This window comes from Malaclemys terrapin, chromosome 2 (assembly GCF_027887155.1).
Source record: "Malaclemys terrapin pileata isolate rMalTer1 chromosome 2, rMalTer1.hap1, whole genome shotgun sequence".
In the NCBI taxonomy this organism is placed as follows: domain Eukaryota; kingdom Metazoa; phylum Chordata; order Testudines; family Emydidae; genus Malaclemys; species Malaclemys terrapin.
This window is the reverse complement of record NC_071506.1, coordinates 58,692,318-58,718,174: the sequence shown is the minus strand read 5'-3', so window position 1 is coordinate 58,718,174 and position 25,857 is coordinate 58,692,318. Positions and strand designations below refer to the sequence as shown.

At 41.8% G+C, this 25,857-nt stretch overlaps 1 protein-coding gene across 6 annotated transcripts in view; it reads left to right on the top strand.

Moving 5' to 3' along the window:
• The window catches only part of SULF1 (sulfatase 1), a 173,715-nt gene that overhangs the window by 118,936 nt on the left and 28,922 nt on the right, over positions 1-25,857 (top strand). For all 6 annotated transcript variants that reach the window (XM_054019242.1, XM_054019241.1, XM_054019243.1 and 3 more), the window contains 2 exons: positions 844-973; positions 22,444-22,660. In XM_054019242.1, coding sequence (XP_053875217.1) covers positions 844-973; positions 22,444-22,660 — 347 coding nt within the window. The remainder of the gene's footprint in view (positions 1-843; positions 974-22,443; positions 22,661-25,857) is intronic.

Sequence of the window (25,857 nt, the reverse complement as noted above, 5' to 3'; positions counted from 1 at the left end):
TAGATTTGTTCTTTAACGTCAGACCCACGGCCGTTCACTTGGTCACCTGGATGATTTTCCCTTCCCATTCCAACACTCTTCTCCAAGTTCTGCTGTTGATGTGATGGTGCAACATTCTTCTATCAGATAATTTTATAGTTTTCACCTCAGTTAGAAATCCTTCTCCTTTTGATTTAAGTAAAGGAACGGTCCATATGTAAATGAGATTCATAAATATAGCTATTCAACATATTCTCACACAATTTATCATTTACATTGCCTTGCCCTTTATTACTGTGAAAATTCTCTGAGTAAAAGTATTACAATAATTCCTTTTATGGCACTTATGACATGGCAGTCTGTGAAAATAAACTTGTGGGTATGACTACACTAATAATTCCTAAAGAGAAGCAATGACTGCTGGTGTAGGTTTCCAGTATGTCACTTGGACCATTCCTTTACTGCAAAAGCTCCTGTTGCTATATCTCACAAGCACATGAATGCTTTTAACTTAGAACAGGGGTTCTCAAACTTCATTGCACCGCTTCGCCCTTCTGACAATAAAAATTACCACACGACCCCAGGAGGGGGTCTGAAGCCTGAGCCTGCCCAAGCCCTACCACCCTGGACAGGGGGGCCAAAGCCCCTGTAACCTGAACCCAACCATCCAGGGCTGAAGTCTAACACCAGCCCTGGCAACCCCATTAAAATGGGGTCGCGACCCACGGTTTGAGAATTACTGTTGTAGAAGATGGCCACCAGATGCTAAATCTTGAATATCATTGCTTTTTAAATGAAATGTATCCCCTTCAACATTTGAGTGCATTGCCTACAAAAAAATTAACTCTTTTTCCCTTTTGAAAGCAAATTTCTGCGCAAGAAGGAGGAACCCAACAAAAATGCCCAACAGTCTAACCATTTACCAAAATATGAGAGAGTAAAAGAATTATGCCAGCAAGCGAGATACCAGACAGCTTGTGAGCAACCAGGACAGGTGAGCAATAAATGATTCCAGAACTGTATACACCCTAATGGAATGTATTTCTGGGAATGATGTGGTGACATACTGCATGAGGTTTATCGGAAATAAGTTAAAGAGACCGCATTTGCCTAATGTCTCTATAAGTAAGAAAGTATAAAAATGTCTTGGTGCATTACATTAAATATAGGGTGACTATATTTCCCAAATATTTCCCAGGCCCATGTCAGTGGCCATCCTGGACACTGGGGGTATCCTTCCCCTCAACCCTCTTGTTCACTATCTTTGAGAGCACTCTGGTGGCATCGGTACGGAGGGTATCATTCTCTGGTTCCCAGTAGTGCGGTCGGTACCAACCAGCCAGAAGTCACTCAGGCAGCTTCTCCGCAGCAAGACATAGATCAGCCACCACTTCAAAAGCCTGTGGTGTCCTCTCCCTCTTCTTCCGATGAAGCTATTGAGCCACCAAGTGATTCTCCACTGCCAGAGGATCACTGAGCTCATCAAGATCTTTTGAGAAGGGTGGCCTCTGTGCTTGACATTCAGGCAGAGGAAATGCATGAAAGCTCTCACAAGTTGGTGAGAAAATGCCATCAGGTCTGTTCTTGGGGAGGTCTCAGCCCAGGCTCGCTGATTAATGCTTTTTTCCTATCCTGGAAGAATTCCCTCCAGTTTCTTTGCAACCCAAGTTCTTATTCAAAGTCAAAGAAGATCATGCTTGCCTCATCCTTATAGCACCAGCATGGCCTTATCAGCACTGGTACTCAACCTTACAAGCCTCCACTGTCTCTCCTGTTGGATCCAGACATCTTTTCCCAGGACCACAGTTGCCTGCTTCATCCCAGCCTCAGAGCCCTCCATCTGACAGCATGGCTGCTTCATGATTAACACCATTTGAGAGATCCTGTTTAAAGGACATTCAGAAAGTGCTTATGAATAGCAGAAAACCCTCCAGTAGGAGCACTTGCCTGGCTAAGTGGAAGTGCTTCAACATTGGGTCCCATCAGAAAGGTGTATCTCCAAAGTGGGCACCCCTGGATCTCGTACTGGATTATCTTCTATATTTAAAACAGAGTTTGGCTATTAGCTCTATAACAGTGCCTTTGGCAGCTATTTCAGCCTTCCACATCTCAGTAGATAGTAGATTCCTTTTCTCCAACCCCCATTGTCACCAGATACCTGAAGGGTTTCCTCAACATTGTATGCACATGTGCAAGATCCTATCCCTCCTTGGGGTCTGATCTTGGTCCTAGCAAGATTGATGGGACCACCCTTTGAACTCCTTGCAACTTGCTCTCTGGTGCACTTCTTTATTAAGGTAGCAATTCTAGTGGTCATTACCTTGCCAGAAGGACGGGAGAGTTAAAAGCCCTAGTATTAAACCCTCCCTGTACAGTTTTCCATAGGCATAAGGTTCATCTTAAGGTTTCCTGTTAGCCAGGCAATCTACATACCAATTTTCTTTCTGAAACTTCAGGCTCATAGAGATGAGGAGAGACTACATTTGGTGAAGTGAGAAGGGCTCTAGCTTTCTATCTGGAGCATACTAAGTCTTTTAGGTCTTCTTCTCAGTTGTTTATTGCAATTTTGGACAGACCTACGGGCAGATCAGTGTCTACTCAAAGTATTTTATCCTTTGTGCATTCATTTATACTACCAGTTTGCTAATATAACCCCACCAGCTAAGCTATTGCCACATTCTAGTAGAGTGAAGGCAACATCAGCAGCTGGCGCACATACCTATCATAAACATTTGTAAAGCGGAAACTTGGTCATCTGTCCACATTGTGCTAGATGGAGCAGGTAGCTAGATATCAAATAGTACACTTGCACCAGCAGCCGTTCACTAGTGTTTAAAAAAAATGGGAGCTGGGTTAAAGAATTTAAAAAAAAAAAAAAAAAGCCCAAAATATTTAATTGATTCTGAATTAACGCAATATATTTAGTGATGATATGGAGGAGGGGTGTCTCTTGTGATGTGTAGAATTCTGAATGTATTGAATGGAGTTTTACAAGAATATTCCCTATTAATAATAAACATTGAAAATACATTTGTAGGTTTCCCTCAGAAGCCCAGTTATAGCATTCCAGCTAATTATAATCATTGCTTTTAAAAGAAATATTAGCAAACTGTTTTGAATGAGAGTACAAAGCGCTGCTGTGCTTAATTTCCAGTTTCAGTCTGTAGCCACCTGTGGTGCTTTATCCAAAGCAGGTAGAGTTCTGTAAAACAAACAGAATGGCACTCATCATAGTTCATACACTGAAAAATAATCCACTCATGCCTTTATTCTTGCCATTCATTGAAACACACTGTTACAGTACATCTCAGTTAATCCCAGATTGGTCTGGAATATGTTTTGACTGGCAAACCATCAAGAGAGTCCTTTGCCACAGTTCTCACCTCACCCATGCTTATACAGCCACTTTTGAAAGAATATACACAATATATCAGTCTCCTTGAAAGGCAAGGTTTTCAAGTGTCAAACTATTGCCATTGCAAACTGTGATTAAAACAGGTGGGGACAAGCTGAACATTTCTACAAAAACGGAGAGATCAATGGTCTCATTTAGACCTTTGAACACTAAAGTGTTGAGTTTTAAAATACCAAACTATTTTCCTTGCAATTATTTCATGTGCTTGTTACATCTTATGCAAAACTATGATTTTGTAATAACTTTTGTAATATACATGTGGAAAAGGTAAGATTAAGTGAGTTGATAGAGTGTCAGAACTGCAACATTAGGATCCCTTGCTCTCAGTCCTATCCCTAATCCACTGGAGTAAGCCATCTAGCTGCCCTTCTTTTGATCAGATATCTCATTGGTTGTAGGCACTAGGCTAGAAGGGAGCTTGCAATACCAATGGCATGTAATGCTGCCTCCCACAGCTGTGATTGGTTTGGGCTCCTTTGAATAAGCAAGGATTCTTTAGCCATGGGTTCATGGAGCCCAAAAGCCAGCCCGGAGCTGCTATATGAGGGTCTGTTTGTAACCAAAGATCTTTAGGAAAAATCAATGACAAACTTTCAGTCCTAATGATTGGTTTACATTTTTAAGGATATCAGCACAAATAAATCAGATAGAAAAATAATAGGCTAACATTTGCCGTGACATTTCTACAGCCTTCAGGAACCCACGGCCTAAGCTAAAGTTAATGAGCCAAATCATTCCTATGGTAACTCAGTTGACATCTGTATAGTAATACCAGGGACAAATTTGATCCCAGGTCTCCACAGCAGAGTTAACTTGTCCATATTGCATATATAGAACAAAAAGAACCAGGATGAAATACTAAATGCATTCCTTAATAATAATTCTGCTTACAGCAAAAAGTGGCTGGTTTTCAAAGTTAGGTACATGTAATTGAGAGCATATAAACATGTATCCAAATGGTAAGTACACACAAATTGGATGTGGTCACTTGCACAAAGCCAGTTACATGCATGACTTACCACAAGGGTGCATAGTTTCCAAATTTTGCGCACATTTAATATATCTGTCTATTGGATTTCAAACCCTTTCTCCTCTCCTTCACAGTTTGGGATGTTCAGATGCTGGTTTTTCTTTTGCTTATAAGTGAGCTAGAGGCCTGCTGTGAAATTCAGAGACTGATTAAAGTTCAGACTCCAGCCTTTGCCACACTCTCCCCACCTAACTTATTTGGTTGGTCAGATCCAGAGTTTTTGGTCCAGATCCAGGCCAATATATCAATACCATGGGCCAAGTTCTCTGGCCGCACTGCTCCCTTTGCACAGCTTGAACTGTGGAAACTGCCCATATTCCCTCTGCCAGCGTGGGAGAGAATCCAATAATTACAGAACTGGGGTAGCAGGCGCCTTACCTGCCCCTTCCCCACAAACCAAACATAGGGGGCAGAAAGGTGGCATGAGAAGAATATGCTGTGCTCCTGCTGTACCCAGCTGGTGGATGGTTCTTTAGGGTATTGCCATGATAGAAACAGCCAGAGAGTCAGGGTGCATTACCTGACTCCCTGAAAGCCCCCATATCTGCTGTGCCCACCAGAAGCTAGACACCACAGAGAATCTGAGGCTGTATATTTCCTCTTTATATAGTTTATGAGCTAAATTTGTCTCTGGCTTAACTGGGTGAAAGCCTATGATTATAGTGGAGTTGAACCCAGTAAATGAGCATTGATTATGACTCTGGGTTTTTTTTTTCATTGTAGTGGCTTGAAGTTTTCTTTCAGTCAGTGGTGAATATTTCCAATGACTATTTTACTACAGTAATTCCATAAGAACACAAGAATGGCTGTACTGAGTCAGACCAATGCTCTGTCTAGCCCAGTATCCTGTCGTCCATCAGGAGCTAGTGCCAGATGCTTCAGATGGAATAAACAGAACAGGGGAATTTATCAAATGATCCATCTCCCATCATCCAGTCACAGCTTCTGGCAGCCAGAAGTTGAGACAACTCAAGCATGGGGTTGCGTCCCTAAATATGTGTGCTAATAGCCATTGAGGGATCTATCCCCCATGAATGTACTAATACTTTTTTGAATCTAGTTATACTTTTGGCCTTCAGAACATTCCCTGCCAACTAGTTGACTGTGCGTTGTGTAAAGAAGTACTTCTTTATGTTCCTTATGTTTGTTTTAAACCTGCTGCCTGTTGATTTCATTTAGAAACCCCTGTGAAAGGGTAAATAACAATTCCCTAGTCATTTTCTCCACACCATTCATATTCTAGAGCTCTGTCATATCCCATCATTTTGAATGTATAATTGGGATTATTTTTTCCAGTGTGCATTTATTTACATTTATCAATGTTGAATTTTATCTGCTATTTTCCTGACCAGTCACCCAGTTTTGTGAGATTCCTTTGTAACTCTTCACGGTCTGCTTTGGACTTAACTATCTTGGGTAATATAGTATTGTCTTCAAACTTTGCCACCTCACTGTTTACGCACTTTTCCAAATAATTTAGGAATATGTTGAACAGCACAGGTTCCAGCCCAGATCCTTGGGGGACCCTGCTATTTACCTCTCTCCATTCTGAAAACTAACCATTTATTCCTGCTCTTTGTTTCCTGTCTTTTAACCAGTTATTGATCCATGAGAGGACGTTCCCTCTTATGCCATGACTGTTTACTTTGCTTAAGAGCCTTTGGTGAGGGACCTTGTCAAAGGCTTTCTAAAAGTCCAAGTACACTATATCAGCTGTATGACCCCTGTCCTCATGCTTTTTGATACCCTCAAGGAATTCTAATAGATTAATGAGGTATGATTTCCCTTTACAAAAACCATGTTGAATCTTCCCTAACATACCATGTTCATGTATGTCTCAGATAATTCTGCTCCATACTGTTTTCCTGCTACTGAAGTTAGGCTTATCGTCTGTAATTGCCAACATCGCGTCTGGAACCTTTGTTTGAAAAATTGGCATTACATTAGCTGTCATCTGGTACAGAGGTTGATTTAACCAATAGGTCACATACCACAGTTAGTAGTTCTGCAATTTCATATTTGAATTCTTGTAGAACTCTTGGGGGAATATCTGGTTCCGGTGACTTCTTATTCAGTTGATTCCAAAACCTCATCTACTGACACCTCTATTTGGGATGGTTTCTCAGATTTGTCACCTAAAAAGAATGACTCAGATGTGGGAACCTCCATCACCTCCTCTGCAGTGAAGACCAGTGCAAAGAATTCACTTAGCTTCATTGCAACAGCCTTGTCTTCTCTGAGTGCTCCTTTAGCACCTTGATCATCCAGTGGAAGCACTGACTGTTGGTAGGCTTCCTGCTTCTGACATAATTTAAAAAAATTGCTGTTGGTTTTTGTGTCTTTTGCTAGATGCTTGTCAAATTATTTTTTAGCCTGCCTAATTATACTTTTGCACTTTACTTGCCAGAGTTTATGCTCCTTTCTGTTTTCCTCAGTAGGATTTGACTTCCAATTTTTAAAGGATGCCCTTTTTGCCTCTAACAGCCTCTTTTACTCTGCTGTTTAGCCATATTGGCATTTTTTGGTCCTTTTACCAAATGTATTTGGGGTATACATTTAGTTTGAGCCTCTATTATGGTGTTTTTAAATAGTTTTCATGAAGCTTACAGTCACTTTTGTGACTGTTCCTTTTAATTTCTATGTAACTACATAGGTGCTGGAACTAGGGGTTCTGTGCTGCCCACTGCCTGGCTTGAAGTGGTTTCCATCATATACTGGGTTTATAGTTTGGTTCAGTGGCTCTCAGCACCTCACTCTACATATTGTTCCAACCCACTATGTAACTAGCTTCCTCATTTTTGTGTAGTTCCCCTTTTTGAAGTTAAATCCTACTGTGGTAGGTTTCTTTGGTATTTCCCACACATAAACAAACAAACACACACACACAGATGTTAAATTTAATTATATTACAGTTGTTATTACTGAGCAGTTCATCTATATTCACCTCTTTCATCAGATCCTGTGCTCCATTCAGGATTAAATCAAAAATCGCATCTCCCCTTGTGGGTTCCAGGACTAGCTGCTCCAAGAAGCAGTCACTTAGTGTCTAGATGTTATACCTGCATCCTGTCCTGAGGTGACATATACCCAGTCAGTATGGGGATAGTTGAAATCCCCCATTATTATTGGATTTTCTGTTTTTGTAGCCTCTCTAATCTCCCTGAGCATTTCACAGTCACCATCACCATCTTGATGAGTATGGATAATATATCTGCTATACTTTTATTGTTCAAGCACAGAATTTCTATCCACAGAGATTCTACAATACAGTTTGATTCATTTAAGATTTTTACTTTATTTGATGCTATGCTTTCTTTCATATATAGTGCCACTCCTCCCAGTGACCTATTCTGTCATTCCTGTATATTTTCTACTCTGGTATTACTGTGTCCCATTGATTCTCATCAAGTTTCTGTGAAGCCTATTATATCAATAACCTCATTTAATACCAGACACTCAAGTTCACCCATCTTAGCATTTAGATTTCTAGCATTTGTATACAAGCACTTATAAAAGAATTTCAATATTGATAGCCTTCATGTGATGTAATTGAATGGGATTCTTTTTTGTTTGACAGTTTCTCTTCCATTTTTACCTGTAGTTTATCAACTTCTAGTCTCTCCTCTTTATTAGGATATAGAGTATCCCATCTAATAAATGCTTCCCTAGAGGATGTGTCTGAACTGTGTGCTCCTCCATACCTGTTGTCTTTCCTCCAGCCCTTAGTTTTAAAACTCCTCTGTGAATTTTTTAATTTTATATACCAGCATTCTGATTCCATTTTAGTTTAGGTGAAGTCCATCCTTCCTATATAGGTTCCCCAGTTCCTAATAAACCTAAATCCCTCCTCCCAACACCATTGTCTCATCAATGTGTGGAGACTCTGCAATTCTGCTTGTCTAACTGGTCTTGTTCGTGGAACTGGAAACATTTTAGAGAATGCTACCATGGAGGTTCTGAATTTTAGTCTCTTATATAGGAACCTACATTTGGCCTCCAGGACCTCTCTTCTACCTTTCCGGTGTCATTGGTACCTACATGTACCACAACCACCAGCTTCTTCCCAGAATTGCACATACGTCTATCTAGATGTCTTGAGAAGTCCACAACTTTTGCACCCGGTAGGCAATCCATCATGCAGTTCTCCTGGTCATCACAAACTTATTTATATTTTTAATAATCAAATCTCACATTACTATTACCTGTCTCTTCCTAATAACTGGGGTCCCCTCTCCCAGAGAGGCATCATCAGTGTACCATGACATCATCTGGAAGGAGGGTCTCAACTATGAAATCTTTTCCCTCTGCTCCAGCTTGATGTGCTCCTTCCCTGAGACTTTCATCCTCCTCAACAGCATAAAGGCTATTAGACTGGGGGTGGCACTGCTTTCCTGTGTCCCTGACAGTGTCCTCTGTGTACCTCTGTCTGTCTTAGCTAATCCAGTTCAGCAACTCTGGCCTTAAGAGCCCATACTCAATCTCTGAGGGCCATATATGCACACATATGCTACCTGCCCTCAAGGCAGTACATGTTGCATTGAGTGCAATAAACTGGATAGCCCCTGCTCTGCTGCTGAACCTCTGCCTGAATTATTTTTGCTTTGCGGGGTGATTAGAGGGTTTTGGGTTTTTGGGGGTGGGGGAGATTATTGGGCTAAGATTAGAGTATATTTGTTAGGTGTAACTGCCTCTTACACTCAGTCTCTAACTCCATCACAATACTCCCCTCTTCACTAGCTCTTCGGGTAGCTTAGGAGCTGGCTCTTTAAACCCCTGTTCTCCCTGAGTTAGCCCTGCCCCCTTATCGAGGGATCCTGAAGGGATCAGGGGTCAGTGAAGAGCAGGCTATAGCCTCATTAGTTAGGTCTCTGCCTCGCCTACCAGGCTGCTTGGTCATCACACAGCCCGCAAAACAGACCACACTATAAACTTTAATAAGGCAAGCATACACTAAACAAGCCAACAGACTTCAAACTCACGCTAAGGGTCATGTAGTTTCTCTTTCTTCACCTGTACATCTCCCTTTCAGAACTCCCCTGTTTGCTAGCTCCAGTAATTGAGAGAGTATTTATATATAAAACACCATCCACTAGTGTTTGCATTTAAAATTGGAAATATCTGACACATACATTTGTGCATAAAAATTTACTTTCAGTCATAGGTATGTAATGTAATAACAGTACAGATCTATGACAGAATATTAAAATATTACAATTGTATAATAAAAAACCTTACATCATCAATACCAAATTAAAGGTTAACTGTTGCCTGAACAAACCTCTCCCTAGATTAACTTTATTTTAACCCCACCTCATGTATTCTGCCCTCAGATCCACCTATGTAATTTCAACTGAAATCAATTAATAGGGTCTTCCCATCATCTTCCTTTGGGCACCTACCAAATGAGTACAAGTTTAAATACTGCATCATTTACACTTTATTCTGTCTCCCTTGTAACTTATGGCACTTCACCAATAAATTTTACCCCCAGAGCTAATTTGACCCATGGGATTTAAATTGTCCATCAGGATACCATTAACTGATGTCACACCTGTCTCCACTGCACTATCAAATCCACTGTTAAATTCAGTATCCGATCCACTATTAAACATGCACTCTCCAAGTCTAAAATTTCAGAGATACAATTTTATATTTAAATCTCCTCCTGACACACACAAAAATTCAGCCTCTCTGTCACAGGATCCGCACAGGTTTCTGCCTTCTCACCCGGTGCCCTGTGCTTAGGCTGGTAAAATAAGAGTTCTCACGCCTTCTTCTGGTGTTTCACCCTTGTGCTTTATTTTACAGTGCCACCATGCAGTCCCCTTTATCCCCCAACAGTTATCCCCTCTCTAACCCATTCCAGGGTCCCTTGGCCCTTGAGGCTCCCTTCCTGTGGTGAGGAGATAGAGCTGTAGCCTCCTGTCCCCTCCCAGGCTAGCCTCCTCACTGAGTTTTGTTCAGGGCTTTTATAGCCCTCCCAGCCTTCAGCCCAGCTGTTGCTGCTTAGCTCAGTCTATTGGAACAAGCCAGCCCTCGTTAGGGCCCACAGCTGGGCTCCCTGCTGGCTGCTTTGAGCCTCTGCTCCGGCCTCTCTGCCCGAACGCAGGGCTTAGCCAGCATTTTAGCAGGGCATTCAAGGGGTTCACCCCTGCCCTGCCACACATCTCCCCCCTTCAAGAAGCCACCAGGCTCCATCCGTCCCTGCCCCTCCTCGGCCAGATAAATCTGCCCCCCGGCGGGAGCTCCTGCACCCCCACTGTGGGTTCTGGCGGACCCTTTCCAGGGTTACCAGCCCTCCCCCCACATCCACGAAGTGACGGGCCTCCCCTCTATGCCCCTAGGCCTGACAGAGTCCGCATTCTTCTTCCACCCGCAGCTGGTGGTATACGTACCCTACCTCTGGGCTCCTTTCCCTGGCCCCTTGGTCCTGGCCTTCCTCGGATCCCCGAGGGCTACACTCCTGGCACCCCTCCCCCGACGGTCCTTTATTGCCACATAACCAGCACTCTATAAGCTCTTGGCCTTGTTGTCTAGGAGTTTTCTTGTTAGCCGCCTCTTGCTCCCCTGTCTCCGGGCGAGGAGGTTCTTTCACCTTTGGGGGTTTGGGCGTCCCCTTACTCCCCTTTACCCCTTCCCTTGGGTGCTCGGTGGCCCCCACCTCAGGCTCCCCACCCCGACTCCGGGTTTTGCCTGACAGGGGTCCCCAGTCACCTCCCTATAGGACTGGGTATGGTAATTTCTATACTACCCCTACCCGCTGCCACCGGAAGCGCTCCTGCACCTCCATAGGCACCCGAGCCAACGGGTAGCCCCAGGTGTCCCCATGGATGCACCGTAGGGCCACCTTTGCCCCTGGAATCACCCAGTGGGGCCTCACCAGACCCTTCCACATCAGCAAGCGGGTAGAGGCGGAGTCCATCACCCCCTCCCGGGGGTGTTTCCCTGCCTTCCTCCATCCCCCCATCCACTCACAAAAGTCAGCCAGCCCACATTCCATCTGTGGGCAATCCCGCTTTTTATGGCCTGGGCATCCACACTGCCAACATGTCACTTCTCTGTTGCAGGTGGGCCCCGGGTCCAGCCCCCTCTCGGGTGTAGCGTCCTGCGGGCTTTTCCCCGGTCCTACTCCTTTGTCCGGTTTCATCACCCGCTGGGGCCCCACAGCTTCCACATATTCCTTCGTTAACCGGACCGCATCGGCCACGTGGGCTGACTGATGTCTTCGGACCCATACCAGGTCTGGTAGCCCCAAGAGGAACTGTTCTAAGATCATCTGGTCCATGACCTCTTCCATCGTCTGGGCAGTAGGCCTCAGCCACCGGATGGCCCAATCCATCAATTTCTGGACGAACGCCCTGGGCCGCAGGCCCTCCGTCCAGCAGGCCACCCGGAACCGCTGGCAATATCTCTCTGTTGAGAGTCCCATGCCGTCCAGTATCGTGGCCTTTACTGCATCGTAGTCCCTGGCTTGGGCATCACCCAAAGCCGTAAATGCGGCCTGGGCGTCTCCTCCCAGATACAGAGCTAACCACAGGGCCCAGGTCTCCCTCTCCCAGCCGGCTGCCGTAGCCACCCGTTTAAAAGTCCCTAGAAACGCATCGGGGTCATCTGCAGGGCCCATCTTGCAGAGCCCCCACCCTGGCGTTCCTGGTACCATCCCCCGCTGACAGACCCACCATTTTCTGGAGGATCTGTTGTTGTGCCGTCGACTGCTCCCGGATGAACTCCTGGAGTGCCCTCTGTTGGTCTGCCTGCTATGTCATCAGGGCCTGCTGCTCCATCTGTTGGGACTGTTGCATTTCCTGCACTGTGTTCACCAGCCACATTAGGGTCTCCTCCATGCTGGCAGCCACAAACAGCAATGGCTAGGAGGTCCCGGACAAGCCCCCAGTGTCCGCACAGGTTTTTGCCTTCTTGCCCGGTGCCCTGGGCTTAGGCTGGTAAAATAAGAGTTCTCACGCCTTCTTCTGGTGTTTCACCCTGTGTTTTATTTTACAGTGCCACCGTGCAGTCCCCTTTATTCCCCAACAGTTATCCCCTCTCTAACCCATTCCAGGGTCCCTTGGCCCTTGAGGCTCCCTTCCTGTGGTGAGGAGACAGAGCTGTAGACTCCTGTCCCCTCCCAGGCTAGCCTCCTCACTGAGTTTTGTTCAGGGCTTTTATAGCCCTCCCAGCCTTCAGCCCAGCTGTCGCTGCTTAGCTCAATCTATTGCAGCGAGCCAACCCTCGTTAGGGCCCACAGCTGGGCTCCCTGCTGGCTGCTTTGAGCCTCTGCCCCTGGCCTCTCTGCCCGAAAGCAGGGCTTCACCAGCATTTTAGCAGGGCATTCAAAGGATTTTATCCCTGCCCTGCCACACTCTCCAAAGTGAGGATTGTGATGTTTGAGTTCCAACTCCTGTGTTGGGTGACCCAACAACACCAAACCCAGCACTGGGCTTGTTTATTTTATGGGCCTACATCTTCTACCATCTGCAACACACTACCTTCCAGCTCTGGTCTTGTGGACAGCAGAGGATTGAAACTTGCAAGAATCCTGCACTTGTAAAGTGTCAATCTGCTGCCAGTTAAAATGAACTGTCCGTGACTTTTATTAAAAATATGCATGACAAAATGGAGAGCTGCGGGGTCCTCACACCACCCAGGGGGGCTTGGCTCAGAGCTGTAGGGTCTCCCCACTGTCCGCAGTGGCTTGGAGCTCTGGGGCACCCCAGTGGCCCATGGTGGCTGGGAGCTGCGGAGCACCCCCACCACCCGCGGCGGCTAGGAATTCACGGGGGCTGCACTGCCCGCAGCAGCCAGGAGCTTGGGGTCTCCTCACCGCCTACAGTGGTTCCATGCTCTGGGGCTCCCGCCGCAGTCAGGAGCTGTGGAGCACCCCTGTTGCCTGTTGCAGCTGGGAGCTCCAGGGCACCCCCGTCCCCTGCTGCAACTGGGAGATCAGCCCCCACAGTTTCTTTGCCACCAGGAGCTGGGGGCTCAAGTCACGGAGGTCTCTGGAATCACGGTGACCTCTGTGACAAAATGATAGCCCTAGCCATCACTCAGCAGCCTTGACTGTATTCCTTTATAACACACCTGTCATTGGGAGATGCAAAATGTTGTATTTTCTCTTGAGTATTTATAGGTTGGAACTGCCCTAAAGTAATATTGCAGGTTTGGTTCTGGTTTATAAAATGGGCTTAAGGCCTGTATAATGAAATTAAGTTAGGGTAAGCTAGAACATTTTCATAGTCATACAAGTCTTCATTGATAGTCACTAGAGAGATGCCGCTGAATCCAGACATGAGTTTTGTAGTAAGTTTCTAAGACTCTTCTGGCCTTAAACCAAAAAGCATTTTATGTTGTCTATACATGCATTTTATGTATACCTCATGTATACTTTTACATTAGGCTTTCAAATGACATAATTTAATTTTATTTTGCTTCATGTTATCATATCAATATCAAATCAAAGACTTGTCTGTTTGTAATGCTAAAAGGACTGCTGCCATCAATCAACCTACAGATAATATTGTAGAGGAAATTAGAATGTAGCTTGTTAGGTGTAGTCTGGTTTGGCTCAAGTATCTATGTTCTCATAAAATAAATATCCCTCAGACCATACATTTGTAAAGGTCAACTTTATGGCCAGCTGCAGAGTATGAATAAAAACACATAAGCCGGTAAAAGCTCAATAGAAGTGTCAGATGGCTAGCCAGAAATGACGGCTAGATCCCAGGCACCCACTAAAACTCAGCTAAAATTATAATAGAGCATAATAACATCACTCACTAACCTATTGATTTCAGTGCAACTTCCCAACAATTCCAGCAATAATAAGGCATTGATGATGAATAGTGCCTGCTGTCTTGGCTTGTCATTCTCCAAATAAGTGATCCATGTTCTGTCTGCTCTAAAAAATAATTTTTGAAATAAGTTACTAAAAATAGATACCAGTAACTGTTGCGAGTTTGGTTTACTGCGTAATCATCTTATTTTGTCAATGTTGCTTTAATTTCTTTTTGCTCAAAAGAGAGATACAAATACAAATATGTTAGTGGCAATTACAGGGTTAAAATTAGGAATCTGATAAATACACAGTCTGGCTCTGATTTGTGCACAAATCCAGGCATATTTTCCTGATTCATCCTTACACAGGTCAGATTTTGGATTAGTGGCTATCTAAAATGGTAACCACTGGTCTTGGTATGTGGTGGCTTCCTTCTGCTACTACAACCATATCAGCCTGCTCCCCATTGCCACCCTTTTGGGGATCCTGATTCAGCCATGCACTTAATCACATGCTTTAAGCATCTGAGCAATCTTGTTGCCTTCAATGGGGGCTACAAACAAACCTAAAGTTAAGCACATACATAAGTGCTTTGCTGAACTGGACCTTGTGGGTGCTCTTTCATCTGTTCCTTACTCCAGCCTGCCCCTGCTCCTTCACCCAACTGTCTTAGTACCCAGAATCCCACCTAGCTGACAGAAACAGAGGTGCAGATGAGTCACCTAGTGATTCCTAAGAATCATCATGAATTGTCCCTCCCTCGTTGAAACACCATCCTGTATATAACATGCCAACCAAAAGTGATGATAAGGAAAACTTTATCATTAGAGATAATCCTTCAAATCATGAAAAAATAGCATATTTTAACAATAGATACGTAGCTTTTCATTTATACAGAATGCAGTTTTTCCACATTTGACAATTCCTTCTAATTAAGTGCACACATTTATTTTTGTCCATGTCAGGGAATACTTACATTTCAGTAATATCACCTTTCTTGCCTTCGATGTTGCCCTTCAAAGAAACTGTATCTCTGGCTTATTTATGTTATGCAGTTTATCAGCAACCCCTAATACCACACTATCAGAATGAATGTCACCTTTCTGAATCTGAATTTATTCTGTTTACCACATCAATTCAGGATTTATATATTCTAGGGCAAAAAAACATAGATTATGCATGAATTTAGCTTTACGCTTTTTCCATAGTTCCAGCAATTGTGGTCCTCCTCCTTTCCAAGGACTCTTGCATGTCCAATACACTGTGGTCTAAATTCAACCTTCTGTTGGATGTGTTTGACCCCAAAGTCTAGCGTGGCTTTAAGTCTTAAGAATCCTTTGACCCATTAGGAATATCATTATTATTAAAAAGAAGAACAGGAGTATTGTGGCACCTTAGAGACTAACAAATTTATTAGAGCATAAGCTTTCGTGGACTACAGCCCACTTCTTCGGATGCATATTCTTCTGAAACCTATCATTATTATTGGCATTGCTATTATAACTTAATGGGCAAATTCTATCTCTGCATGTCAGTGGGTGCTATTTAGGTGCATCTGTGGGAAGATTTGGCTGTAAGCCTGAACTTGAAGCATTCCTTTTAGGTTATTCAGCACACATTTGATAGAAGATCAGAGAAGAGTCTTACTGATGATGTTGAGTCTTAAGTGCTGGCAAGAATATGTAGAAGATCCAGTAGAGATGGTTACTTAGGTGACGTATGTTATTTGATGTCCATTAACACTCAACATGCGACCTAAGTGCATATGCTTCCACTATTGACTTTCTTCCAAATTAAAGTAAGCTTTAAACTGTCAGTGGGAAAGTAAATATCCTTAATGGAAAAACTGGCAAATAAATGTGATTTCCTCATCTATCCAGCCTGACCGTAGAGTATCTATTCTTTAACTCTATATTTTGGAAGCTAAGTTTTCTCAAATAGTTACCCTTCTTTGGTGTTAAAATATGGATTGAAGTTCAACTTTTTGAACAATACCATCCATGCATTTCTTGTATACTTTGCTGTGATAAATAGTGGATCATTTTTATTGTACAATTTTAAATGTCCCTAAGTCTTCTGCGAATCATATTTTAAAGTGTCTTTAATACAAAGTTGCATGTCAGTCTATCCAGTAAATCCAGTGTGTAATTTAACAGTTTCCAGAAAACTTCCAGGGCTTTTTTTCCCTTCTTTCCATTTTCTAACTGACACTGTCAAGGTTTGCTAGCCTAAAATTTACCCACCTTTTCATCACATAACTGTTTGCAAATTTCAGGTCATGTTATTTCTGTAGGGTTTTTTCTCCCCGTCAATTCACTGCTTCAATACTTCTGCCCCCCATCAAAGTAAATAAAAATATCAGGGCCTGTAGCCTGTCACTTGTGAGCAACCCTACAATAATAAATCAGGACGCACATGTATGATGGAGGGAAAATATTTTTAATAAAAGAACAGATCTGACACTCATTTCTTAGAGATTATTCATAAATGTAAGATAAAAAAACAAGTTTAAAAATTATTTAAAATCTGTTGATTTCTTTTTAGCCTACAATAAATAATATTTAAGAAATACAAAATAAGTGAATTTCCACACCGTTATGAACACTCAAGGTGTGATACAGATCAACAGAAGAAATTTGCAACATTAGTATTATAGATTACTGTATTTCAATGTTCCTGAGTCAGTGGGCTTCAGAACTGTGAGTGATCTGATTTACTATATGATCTATAATAGGCAACCAGGTGAATTTTAACTTTATAAGTTAGTGTCTAACAGTGATACCATTCTAACTAGTAATGTAGGAAACTGGGAAGCTTTGTCCGTAAGATTGGCAATCCCAAATTTGTCTTCCCTGTGCTCTATTGACACAGGATGTTTTGGGGACAGTTGCACCCATTTTCTCCTTGTGTGCAATATTTGTATAGTGGCAAAACATCACAATGCAAATTAATATTTGTATATCAGTCGTGCCCAGACACCTCAGTGAAGATCAGAGTCCTTGTTTCCATTATGGAAATTCATAGGAAGAGGTGGGTCCTACCCCTAAGAATTTACAATATCTGCTGAACCTGATTTTTCAGTGTTCTAGTTCAGTTCAGCAGACTAAAACGCGGCTGGTTTGTACTATATATTATTGCCAGCTAAGTACAGTACAGTTGGCAGTACTCTGCATACCATGACCACTTGGAATTTCCTGGTGAAAGCTGAAATGGAGCTCAGATCTTCTTACTCCAGTAGCACAATCGGTCACCACTTGAGCTAAAATAAAAACTCCCTTAGCTATTAGTACTATAGCACCTGTGAGATAAAACCACTTCTGAGTCTGTCCAGCAGAGAAAAGGGATACACAGCTATAGTTCACTACAATATTTCTACCCATATCATTTTATATTAATCATCATCAATACTAAATCATCCATGTATAAGAGGAAGATGAAGGGAGTGTGATCTTAAAGTTGCTTTCAAATGCACTCTTTCCTGCCCCTTACTTGAATACCTCCAGCCTGAAAGCGATATTCAAAGTTGCTTATTAAAGGGAACATTACAGAAATTGGACAGCACCTGTAAAAGCATTGTAGCTGTGTTATAGTTCCGGTTGCCTGTTTTTCAAGGGTTTATAGCTTGGTTATAAAACTTGACTATATATTTAACATTAAAGTGTCTAGTGCAAATGTGCAGTAATTGCCTTTCATAAAACTCTGAGCATGCCTACTGCTAAGACACCTTTCACAAATTGTCTAATTTCCTCCCTATGTGATAGGCTGCAGCAACTCCCTCAGAGCTGTCACGGTCGATTAGGTAAACAATGTTCATTTTAAATACTTCTTAAGTGGGGTATTTATTGTGCAGTAAACCACAGTGACTCAGCCTGAGTGTCTATATATATTTTGTGCCTGAATTATATTGAATAAAGACATATAACTTAATGTTGAGGTTGTGGTACAGACCAATAAGAATTTGGAAATTCAAAGCCCAGGAACAAACACTGTTGTTAATTCATTCACAGTTGTCTGTCTTGTTAACAGAGGGTGTAAGTTAAGATTGGAACTAGGCCAGCACTAATATAAAGTTAAAGAATCATGTACTTACAGCCGCTTTTTAGTTAGTGCATCTGGTCCCCTATGCCTTTCAATTTACCCAATCAGGGACCAATTTTGCCCTCAAATGCAAACTTATAACTGCTAGTGAAGTCATCTGAGGACAAGATTTAATGCTCAGTTTTTTTATTGCTCTTTAACTGTAACGCCAGCACCAGCGTTCCCACTGAGGCCTGTGCATCTGTTGTCATGCAGCTGAATTTCAGCTCCTGAGCAGAGCCAAGTGACTGCTGCTTATTAGCAAAATTCAGCACTAAGTTGCCACTGCATCTTCTAGCCATGTGGAGGAGACAGCTCTGCAGAGGCACCAGCAACACACAATTGTAAACCAAGGCATCTCAGCTCCATGTAGAGAGTATGGGTCAGTTTCCTAGCTGATGTAAATGGGCATTGCTCCCTTGAAATTGATGTATCTGAAGATGTGTCCTGTGTTTAAAGACTCCATAAAGTCTCAGGACTCCATCCATAGTGGGATGGTGTAGAATATCACTTTCTCCTCTGCATTCACTTCAGTGGTTAAGTTGAAGGGCAGGGGGGAAACTAGAAAGAGGGGAAAATATGAAAGGAGTAAAGATGGGTGAAAGTAGGAAAGAGATCAGAGAAGGTAGGTGAGATGAGGAATAAATGAAGGGAGAAGAGAATGAAAGAAGTAGAGAACTGTAGTTGAGGAAGAGAAAAGAAAGATGTAAGGGGGAATAGAAAAGCATTAAATTAAAAGAATGAGAAAGAGAGAAGGAAATAAACATGGAAAAATAAGAAAACATATACAACTTTAAGGTTATCAAATGAATGTTTCATTTGTGCATGTGCCAACATTTTGTCTTTGATGTAACCTTGATGGAGAGATTGGGGATCCAGAGACCTAGTTTGAGGTTGTGAAGCCAGGGAAATGGACATCTTGGTGTTCAGTTGGGGGAAAGGTAGAGGGCTGAGGGCAATACATTGATCATAGCTTTCTTTTTCTGCTCATTCATGCATTGTATAGATCTTAAGACCAGAAGAGACCATTATAGTTTTCTAGACTATAACATATGGTCAGTTCATAACTATTCTGTCATGGATTTGGAATCACTGATAGTAAGAAAATTCCATTGTAAAATTCTAAACTATTTCACACTTAGATAACCTTTTTATGAACAAAACCATTCAAGGGAAGCTATGAAATACATTTCATACATATTTCATCCAAGAGTATTTATCAATTAAATCCATGCATAGGCAGTTTAAAAAAAATTAGATCCTATTAAGAGGTGGAAAAGACTTACTAGAGCATTGAAACAACCTCCAATGGAGGAAGTAAGAATTACAGCTGCTGCTATATTTGATCTTAGGGGGAAACAAATAATTACTCAGAATTTTTAAAGAGTACTACATTTTTAAATAGTATTAAAAAATAGAGCTGTGTTTTTTAATGTGTGTTTATATTGAATAGATACAAAAACTCCTCTGGTGCAATCCTGTAAATATCTATAATGATGGCCACACTCTTCTACTGTCATAGGAACCATTTAGAAGTTAACCTTGAGATGTAAATGCAAATGATTATGGCTCTTGGAAACCCCTCTCAGTAGGGATTTCTATGAAAGTGTCCACACAATTGTAATGTTTTAGAAGACAAGGAAATATGTACAGGCTTTTTCTCTTTCAGATATAACTTACTGTAACTGGATCGGTCAAAGTAAGGTAAATATATAGAAGAGATGATTTTCTTATTGGACGTAGGATCATTAGCTCATCTCATGACACATAAAGCTGGAATGAGCTGTCCCAGTGCTGTGATTCATAATCAGTATTTGAAAACATAAGTGAATAAAGATGTGCTGCCGTTATTAAACTAAGCTGCAAGTGACTTCAGGCATTGAGCTTTTATTAGCAAAGTTGGCTATGGTTATATATAGCGTATTAAAGAATATTTGATTTAACTTCTTTTTTCTCTTTTACATTGCTGTAAACTGTATGGCTGTTGTTTTTCTGGGACATATATGAAGTTCATTTCAGGAGTTGTTTTAGTTGTGTCCTGACCACAGCAGTGTCACAATATGATACTAGTCAGGTGTTTCACTTTCAAGCTATTTCCTTCACCCTTCAACCACCATGAGAACACCTCAGAAAAAGAGCAGAGCAGCCATTATTTGATGGAAGGAAAAAATTTGGGTGGCTCTGCTGTGGGAGTGGGGCTGAAGGATTCCAGGAGGAACTGCACCCAGCTCTCATTTTGCCAGAAGGATAGTTCCCAGTAAGAATACATCTTTCTGAGGGAATCACCAGGACTCTTAGAAACACATGGAGGACCACTGTTGGCGGAGAAGTTCAGGCATTACAAAACAAGCAGAAAATAACTTTAATGTTAATGCAGTGTATGAAGTATGCAAGGATTCAAGAGTATATATTAGTAGTAATCATAACATGTTGGAAGCTCTGTATAAGATTCTGCTAATCAATCCTCACAGTATTGTCCCCATGTTTCTGGTAGAGATGTATTAAGGCCACAATTTTCACACACTGAATTAAACACTCAAATGCCTATCAAAGAACCTAACTGAAGTGGTCTGTTTCATATTTTTGTTTTTAAGATGCTGAAGATGTTCAGCAGCTCTGAAAATCAGGCCGATTTTATTTAGGTACCTCACTATGCATTTAGGTATTTAACATTAGGTACTAAAGCTTGTGAACATTTTGACTGAAGAGCCTGCCTACACACAGTTTGTACTGATTTAATCTGTCAGTTTAGAAACAGATATTGTTAAATCAGTGCAAGACCCTAGTGTAGCTTCAGTTATATTGACATAAAGGGGATTATATTGATATAGATTGTTTCCATAAATTCACTTTGCCATTGACTGTGTCCAGAGCACTGCCAGTCCATAGCAGGGCAGCTCTCAGTCCCTTGGCCACAGTTTTAAGCAAATGGTACATGATTAAAAATTTACCATGGTAAGATGATTAAAATAAGGCAACCTGTGGCAGTGTAGTTGTGTGTCTCCTGAAAGAAGTGGGCTAAGAGTTTTAAATATATTTCCTGATTATGGCATTTTAAGACTTATATGGTGTGTAAAGGAAGTAAAAGCCCAACTGCTTTCTAATATCCAAATGAGAAAACAGTGGAACCCTGTGCAAAAATCCAGGTGGAATCTTCCACTTGGATTCGGGGCTGTTGGCACTAGAACCAGACAGACATTGTGCAGACCAGTTGGAAGGAATTCTGCTTTCTCTAATTCCTTCTTCTTCACTATGATACTCACAACATGTGCAAAGCTTGTCTCAGCAATTCCCTTCCAGACCAAATTGCTTTCCCCCTCAAGGCTGGTATAAACAGCAAGGCAGAGGCATCCAGATGAGAAAGTCCATGCTCACACTCTGTCTACCCCAAGGGTCTTCCCCTCCCTTCTCCAACAGGCTGTATATGACCTATTCTGCACATGTTTGGCATACTGGCTGCACCTATGGTGTGGTCTATTAGAGCATGACTGGGGGTGTAATACACTTGCTTTTTCCTCTGTCCTTGCACATAAAACATGTGGAGACAGCAATGTTTGTGTCCTGTGACTGCAGGATTTTGAGTGGATACACTAAAGGATGCGGGTCATGACACAGGCCTCTGTTAAGGGAGTGAGTTAATAGTTTCATGCATTGACATAAATCAAATCAGAATTTGTCCCTTTTTCATGGAACCCTCTAATTGACCTGATCTCATCTCTTTCTCCCTCATCTACATTTTTTCCCTGATTCATGTTAGAAACTCCAAGTCACAGAACAAAGAAACAAAGTTTGTATTTTCAAAGAAAAAAGGGGGGAGGGAGGGTTGGTGAAAACAGCCCTGGCAGCTGTACTCTGTGGCTCAGTAAATTAAGGCTTTTTACTTGCTCTTTTCAAAGATGTGTTTAGTCTAGATTCCCTTGATTTATATATCTTTTTTGGCTGGGTTGTATTTTTTTATGCAGATTTCCAGTGATTTCATTCAAGTTCATGTTTGCCTAGGACGAGAGAATGTGAGTGAACTTAATCCTTACAATGTTTTCCTCCTCAAATCTTCATTTATAGAATTGTTTAGCCTTCAAAGGTATTGCCCGTTATGTGCTACAAAAAGAATCCGAAATAGACAGAGCTTGGAATTGCATTGGGAAATCATCTTTATTTTTCCTCTCACAGAAGTGGCAGTGCATTGAGGATTCTTCTGGCAAGCTTCGAATTCACAAGTGTAAGGGATCCAGCGACATGTTCACCATCAGAAAGAGAACGCGAAGCATTCACTCCCAGGGATACAGCAATAAAGACAAAGAATGCATCTGTGCAGATGCTGATTACCGAACCAGCAGGACCCAGAGAAAAAATCAAAGACAGTTCATGAGAAACCCCAGTGCCCAAAGTAGGTGATCTCAGAGCTCTAAGATACTCAGGAAAGGGGGCATTGGGTTAATTGAGCGGTGTTTTACCAGCAAGGAGTTGTTTTCACCTGGATATATGATGAATGCACATGTAGTTCGTAGTCGGTACTTGAGTAATTTCTGCTTTAAAAAAAATCAAAAGCTACCAGAAGCTGTTATCACAATAATCAATGTTATTTAGGCCAGTTTGTAGCAATGATGATGTTTTGGTGCCACCTATTGTATGGGTTGGAGATAAAACCTGCAGAGTAAATTACACAATCTAGGTAATTATTATAGACATAGTAGCCAGCGGAGCATTTTCTTTCATTACTAATATTCCGTTAACATGTTCGGATATTTGCAGTAAGCTTTTTTTGTTTGTTTTTTGTTTTTTTTGCATCTCAAACATTAAAGCATTCTGATTGCTGTCAAAGTGAAAGCCTACTCAGCTGAAGTTTTCAAGTGCCAATAAAACAGCCTGCTTGTAACTTAATGAGTTAGAATCTAGTGCCCTCTAGTGGAGTGTGATGTAAAGGGACACTGCCATCAAGTTTTAAAATACCAGTGCTTAATTTTCTGTGTTAAAGACAGAAAACATACCAACTTTAAAAAACAGGTGTAAATTAATATGAGAATATAGAGTGACAATACTGGATCAGATCAATTGTCCATCTAGCCCCGTATCCTGTCTTCTAACAATGGCAAATGCCAGATGCTTCAAAGGACATGAACAGAACATGGCAATTACCAAGTGGTCCCTGTCATCCAGTCCTATCTGGCCGTCAGAGGCTTAGGAACACCTGGAGCATGGAGTTGCATCTCTGACCATCTTGGCTAACAGCCATTGATGAACCTATCCTCCATGGACTTACCTAATTCTTTTTTTAATTTAGTTATAGTTTTGGCCTTCACAACACCCCCGGCAACAAGTTCCACAGGGCAACTGTGTGTTGTGTGAAGTAGTACTTGCTTTTGTTTGTTTTGAACCTTCTGTCTATTAATTTCACTGGGAGACCACTGGTTCTTGGTGTTATTTGAAGGAATAAATAACACTTTCTCCACACCATTCACGATTTTATAGACCTCTATCATATCCCCCCTTAGTCATCTCTTGTCTAAGCTGAATCGTCCCTGTCTTTTTAATTTCTCCTCATATGGAAGCTGTTCCATACCCTTAATAATATTTTGTTGCCCTTCTCTGTACCTTTTCCAATTCTAATGTATCTTTTTTTAAGATGGAGTGACCAGAAATGCTTGCAGTATTCCAGGTGTGGGTGTACCATGAATTGAGACAGTGGCATTATGATATTTACTGTCTTCTTATCTAGCCCTTTCCTAATGGTTCCTAACATCCAAAAGCTTTTTGGACTGCTACTGCACATTGAGTGGATGTTTTCAGAGAACTATCCACAATGACTCCAAGATCTCTTTCTTGAGCGGTAACAATTAATTTAGAACCCATCATTTTGTATGTATAGTTGGGAATTATGTTTTCCAATGTGCATTATTTTACATTAATCAACACTGAATTTCATTGGTCATTTTGTTGCCCCATCACCCAGTTTTGTGAGATCCCTTTGTAACTCTTCTCAATCAGCTTTGGATTTAACTACTGTATATACGCGTTCATTAAGCCGAATATTTTTGGTAAAAAGAGCGGGGGTCGGCTTATAAAAGGGTCTACACCAAAATGTGATGATTTTAAACTCTATGGAATCATTGAATTGAATATCTAATACATTGTCGTTTTGTTTACCTGAAGCGTCTGCAAGCATGGAGCCCCTCAGCTCCCTGTGGCCGTGGTTCGCCGTTCCCAGCCAATGGGAGCTGCGGAAAGTGGTGCTTCACTTCCTGCAGCTCCCATTGGCTGGGAACAGCAAACCATGGACACTGGGAGCTGAGGGGCTCCGGGCCTGTGAACGCTCCAGGTAAACAAAACGTCCAGGCCTGCTAGCGGCTTACCCTAATGGGCCAGGAGCCAAAGTTTGCCAACCCCTGAAATATAGGGTCGGCTTCTGAAAGGGTCATACAGTTTTTGCTATTTTTACCTATCCATCTTGGGGGGTCAGCTTATAAACGAACGGGCTAATGAACGAGTATATATGGTAATTTGAGTCATTTTGTATCATCTGCAAACTTTGCCACCTCACTGTTCACTCTTTTTTCCAGATCATTTATGAAAATATTGAACACTGGTCCCAGTGCAGATCCCCAGGGGACACCACTATTTCCTCTCTCCATTCTGAAAACCATTTGTTCCTACCCTTTGTTTCCTGTCTTTTAACAAGTTACTGATCCATGGGAGGACCTTCCTTATTATCCTATGAGTGCTTAGTTTGCTTAAGAACCTTTGGTGAGGAACCTTGTCAAAAACTTTCTGAAAGTCCAAGTACACTATCTCCACTGGATCACCCTTGCCTCCATGTTTGTTGACCCCCTCATAGAGTTCTAATAAACTGGTGAGATATGATTTCCCTTTACAAAAGCCATGTAAAGGGCTTAACAAAAATATATATTCTGTTTCTTCACTGCATCAGCATTTTCAATCAAATGCTTAAACTTCTCATGTTTGGTGTGTTTTCTGTTCTAACACTCCTGCCAAGAGCAGCTGGGTTAAGTTAGCCTGAGTCAAGTACAGACTGTATTCCACTGGGTCTAGACAGCATTGTGGGTTATGGAATTTACATGAAATTTCGTGTAAGCATACAAAAATTTTACAAAAATTACAAGAGGCTGCACGTATATATGATGTTGCAGAAAAATTATGATACTATATTGTATTATTTCAGGTATAACCTGTGATGATATAATTAAAGCCTGTAACATTCTTCAGAGGACAGAAGTTACGGTTGTGCATTCAGCCATAACTTAGGCATTTTCTGACTTTGGGGTCTCTAGTTGGTCAACCTAAGTGTTGCATTAACATAGTTTCTTGTATTTAATAATGTTATACTCTAATGGAATCCATTAGAATTGACTCTTGCTGGCTAGAATCAGAATCATCTGTATGTCATAAGCAATCAGCTACTGGAGCATCTCCTGGAAAGCTCTGTTTTTGGAGCAGTAAGATCCAAATTCTGTCCCCACTATCAAAGTAAAGTTACAACTGGCCATAGTGACAGCTGTGAAGCCCTAGACAGCCATGGATTTATTACAATACAAATCCTTGACTTTCCAGGCTATCTCTATAGCAATC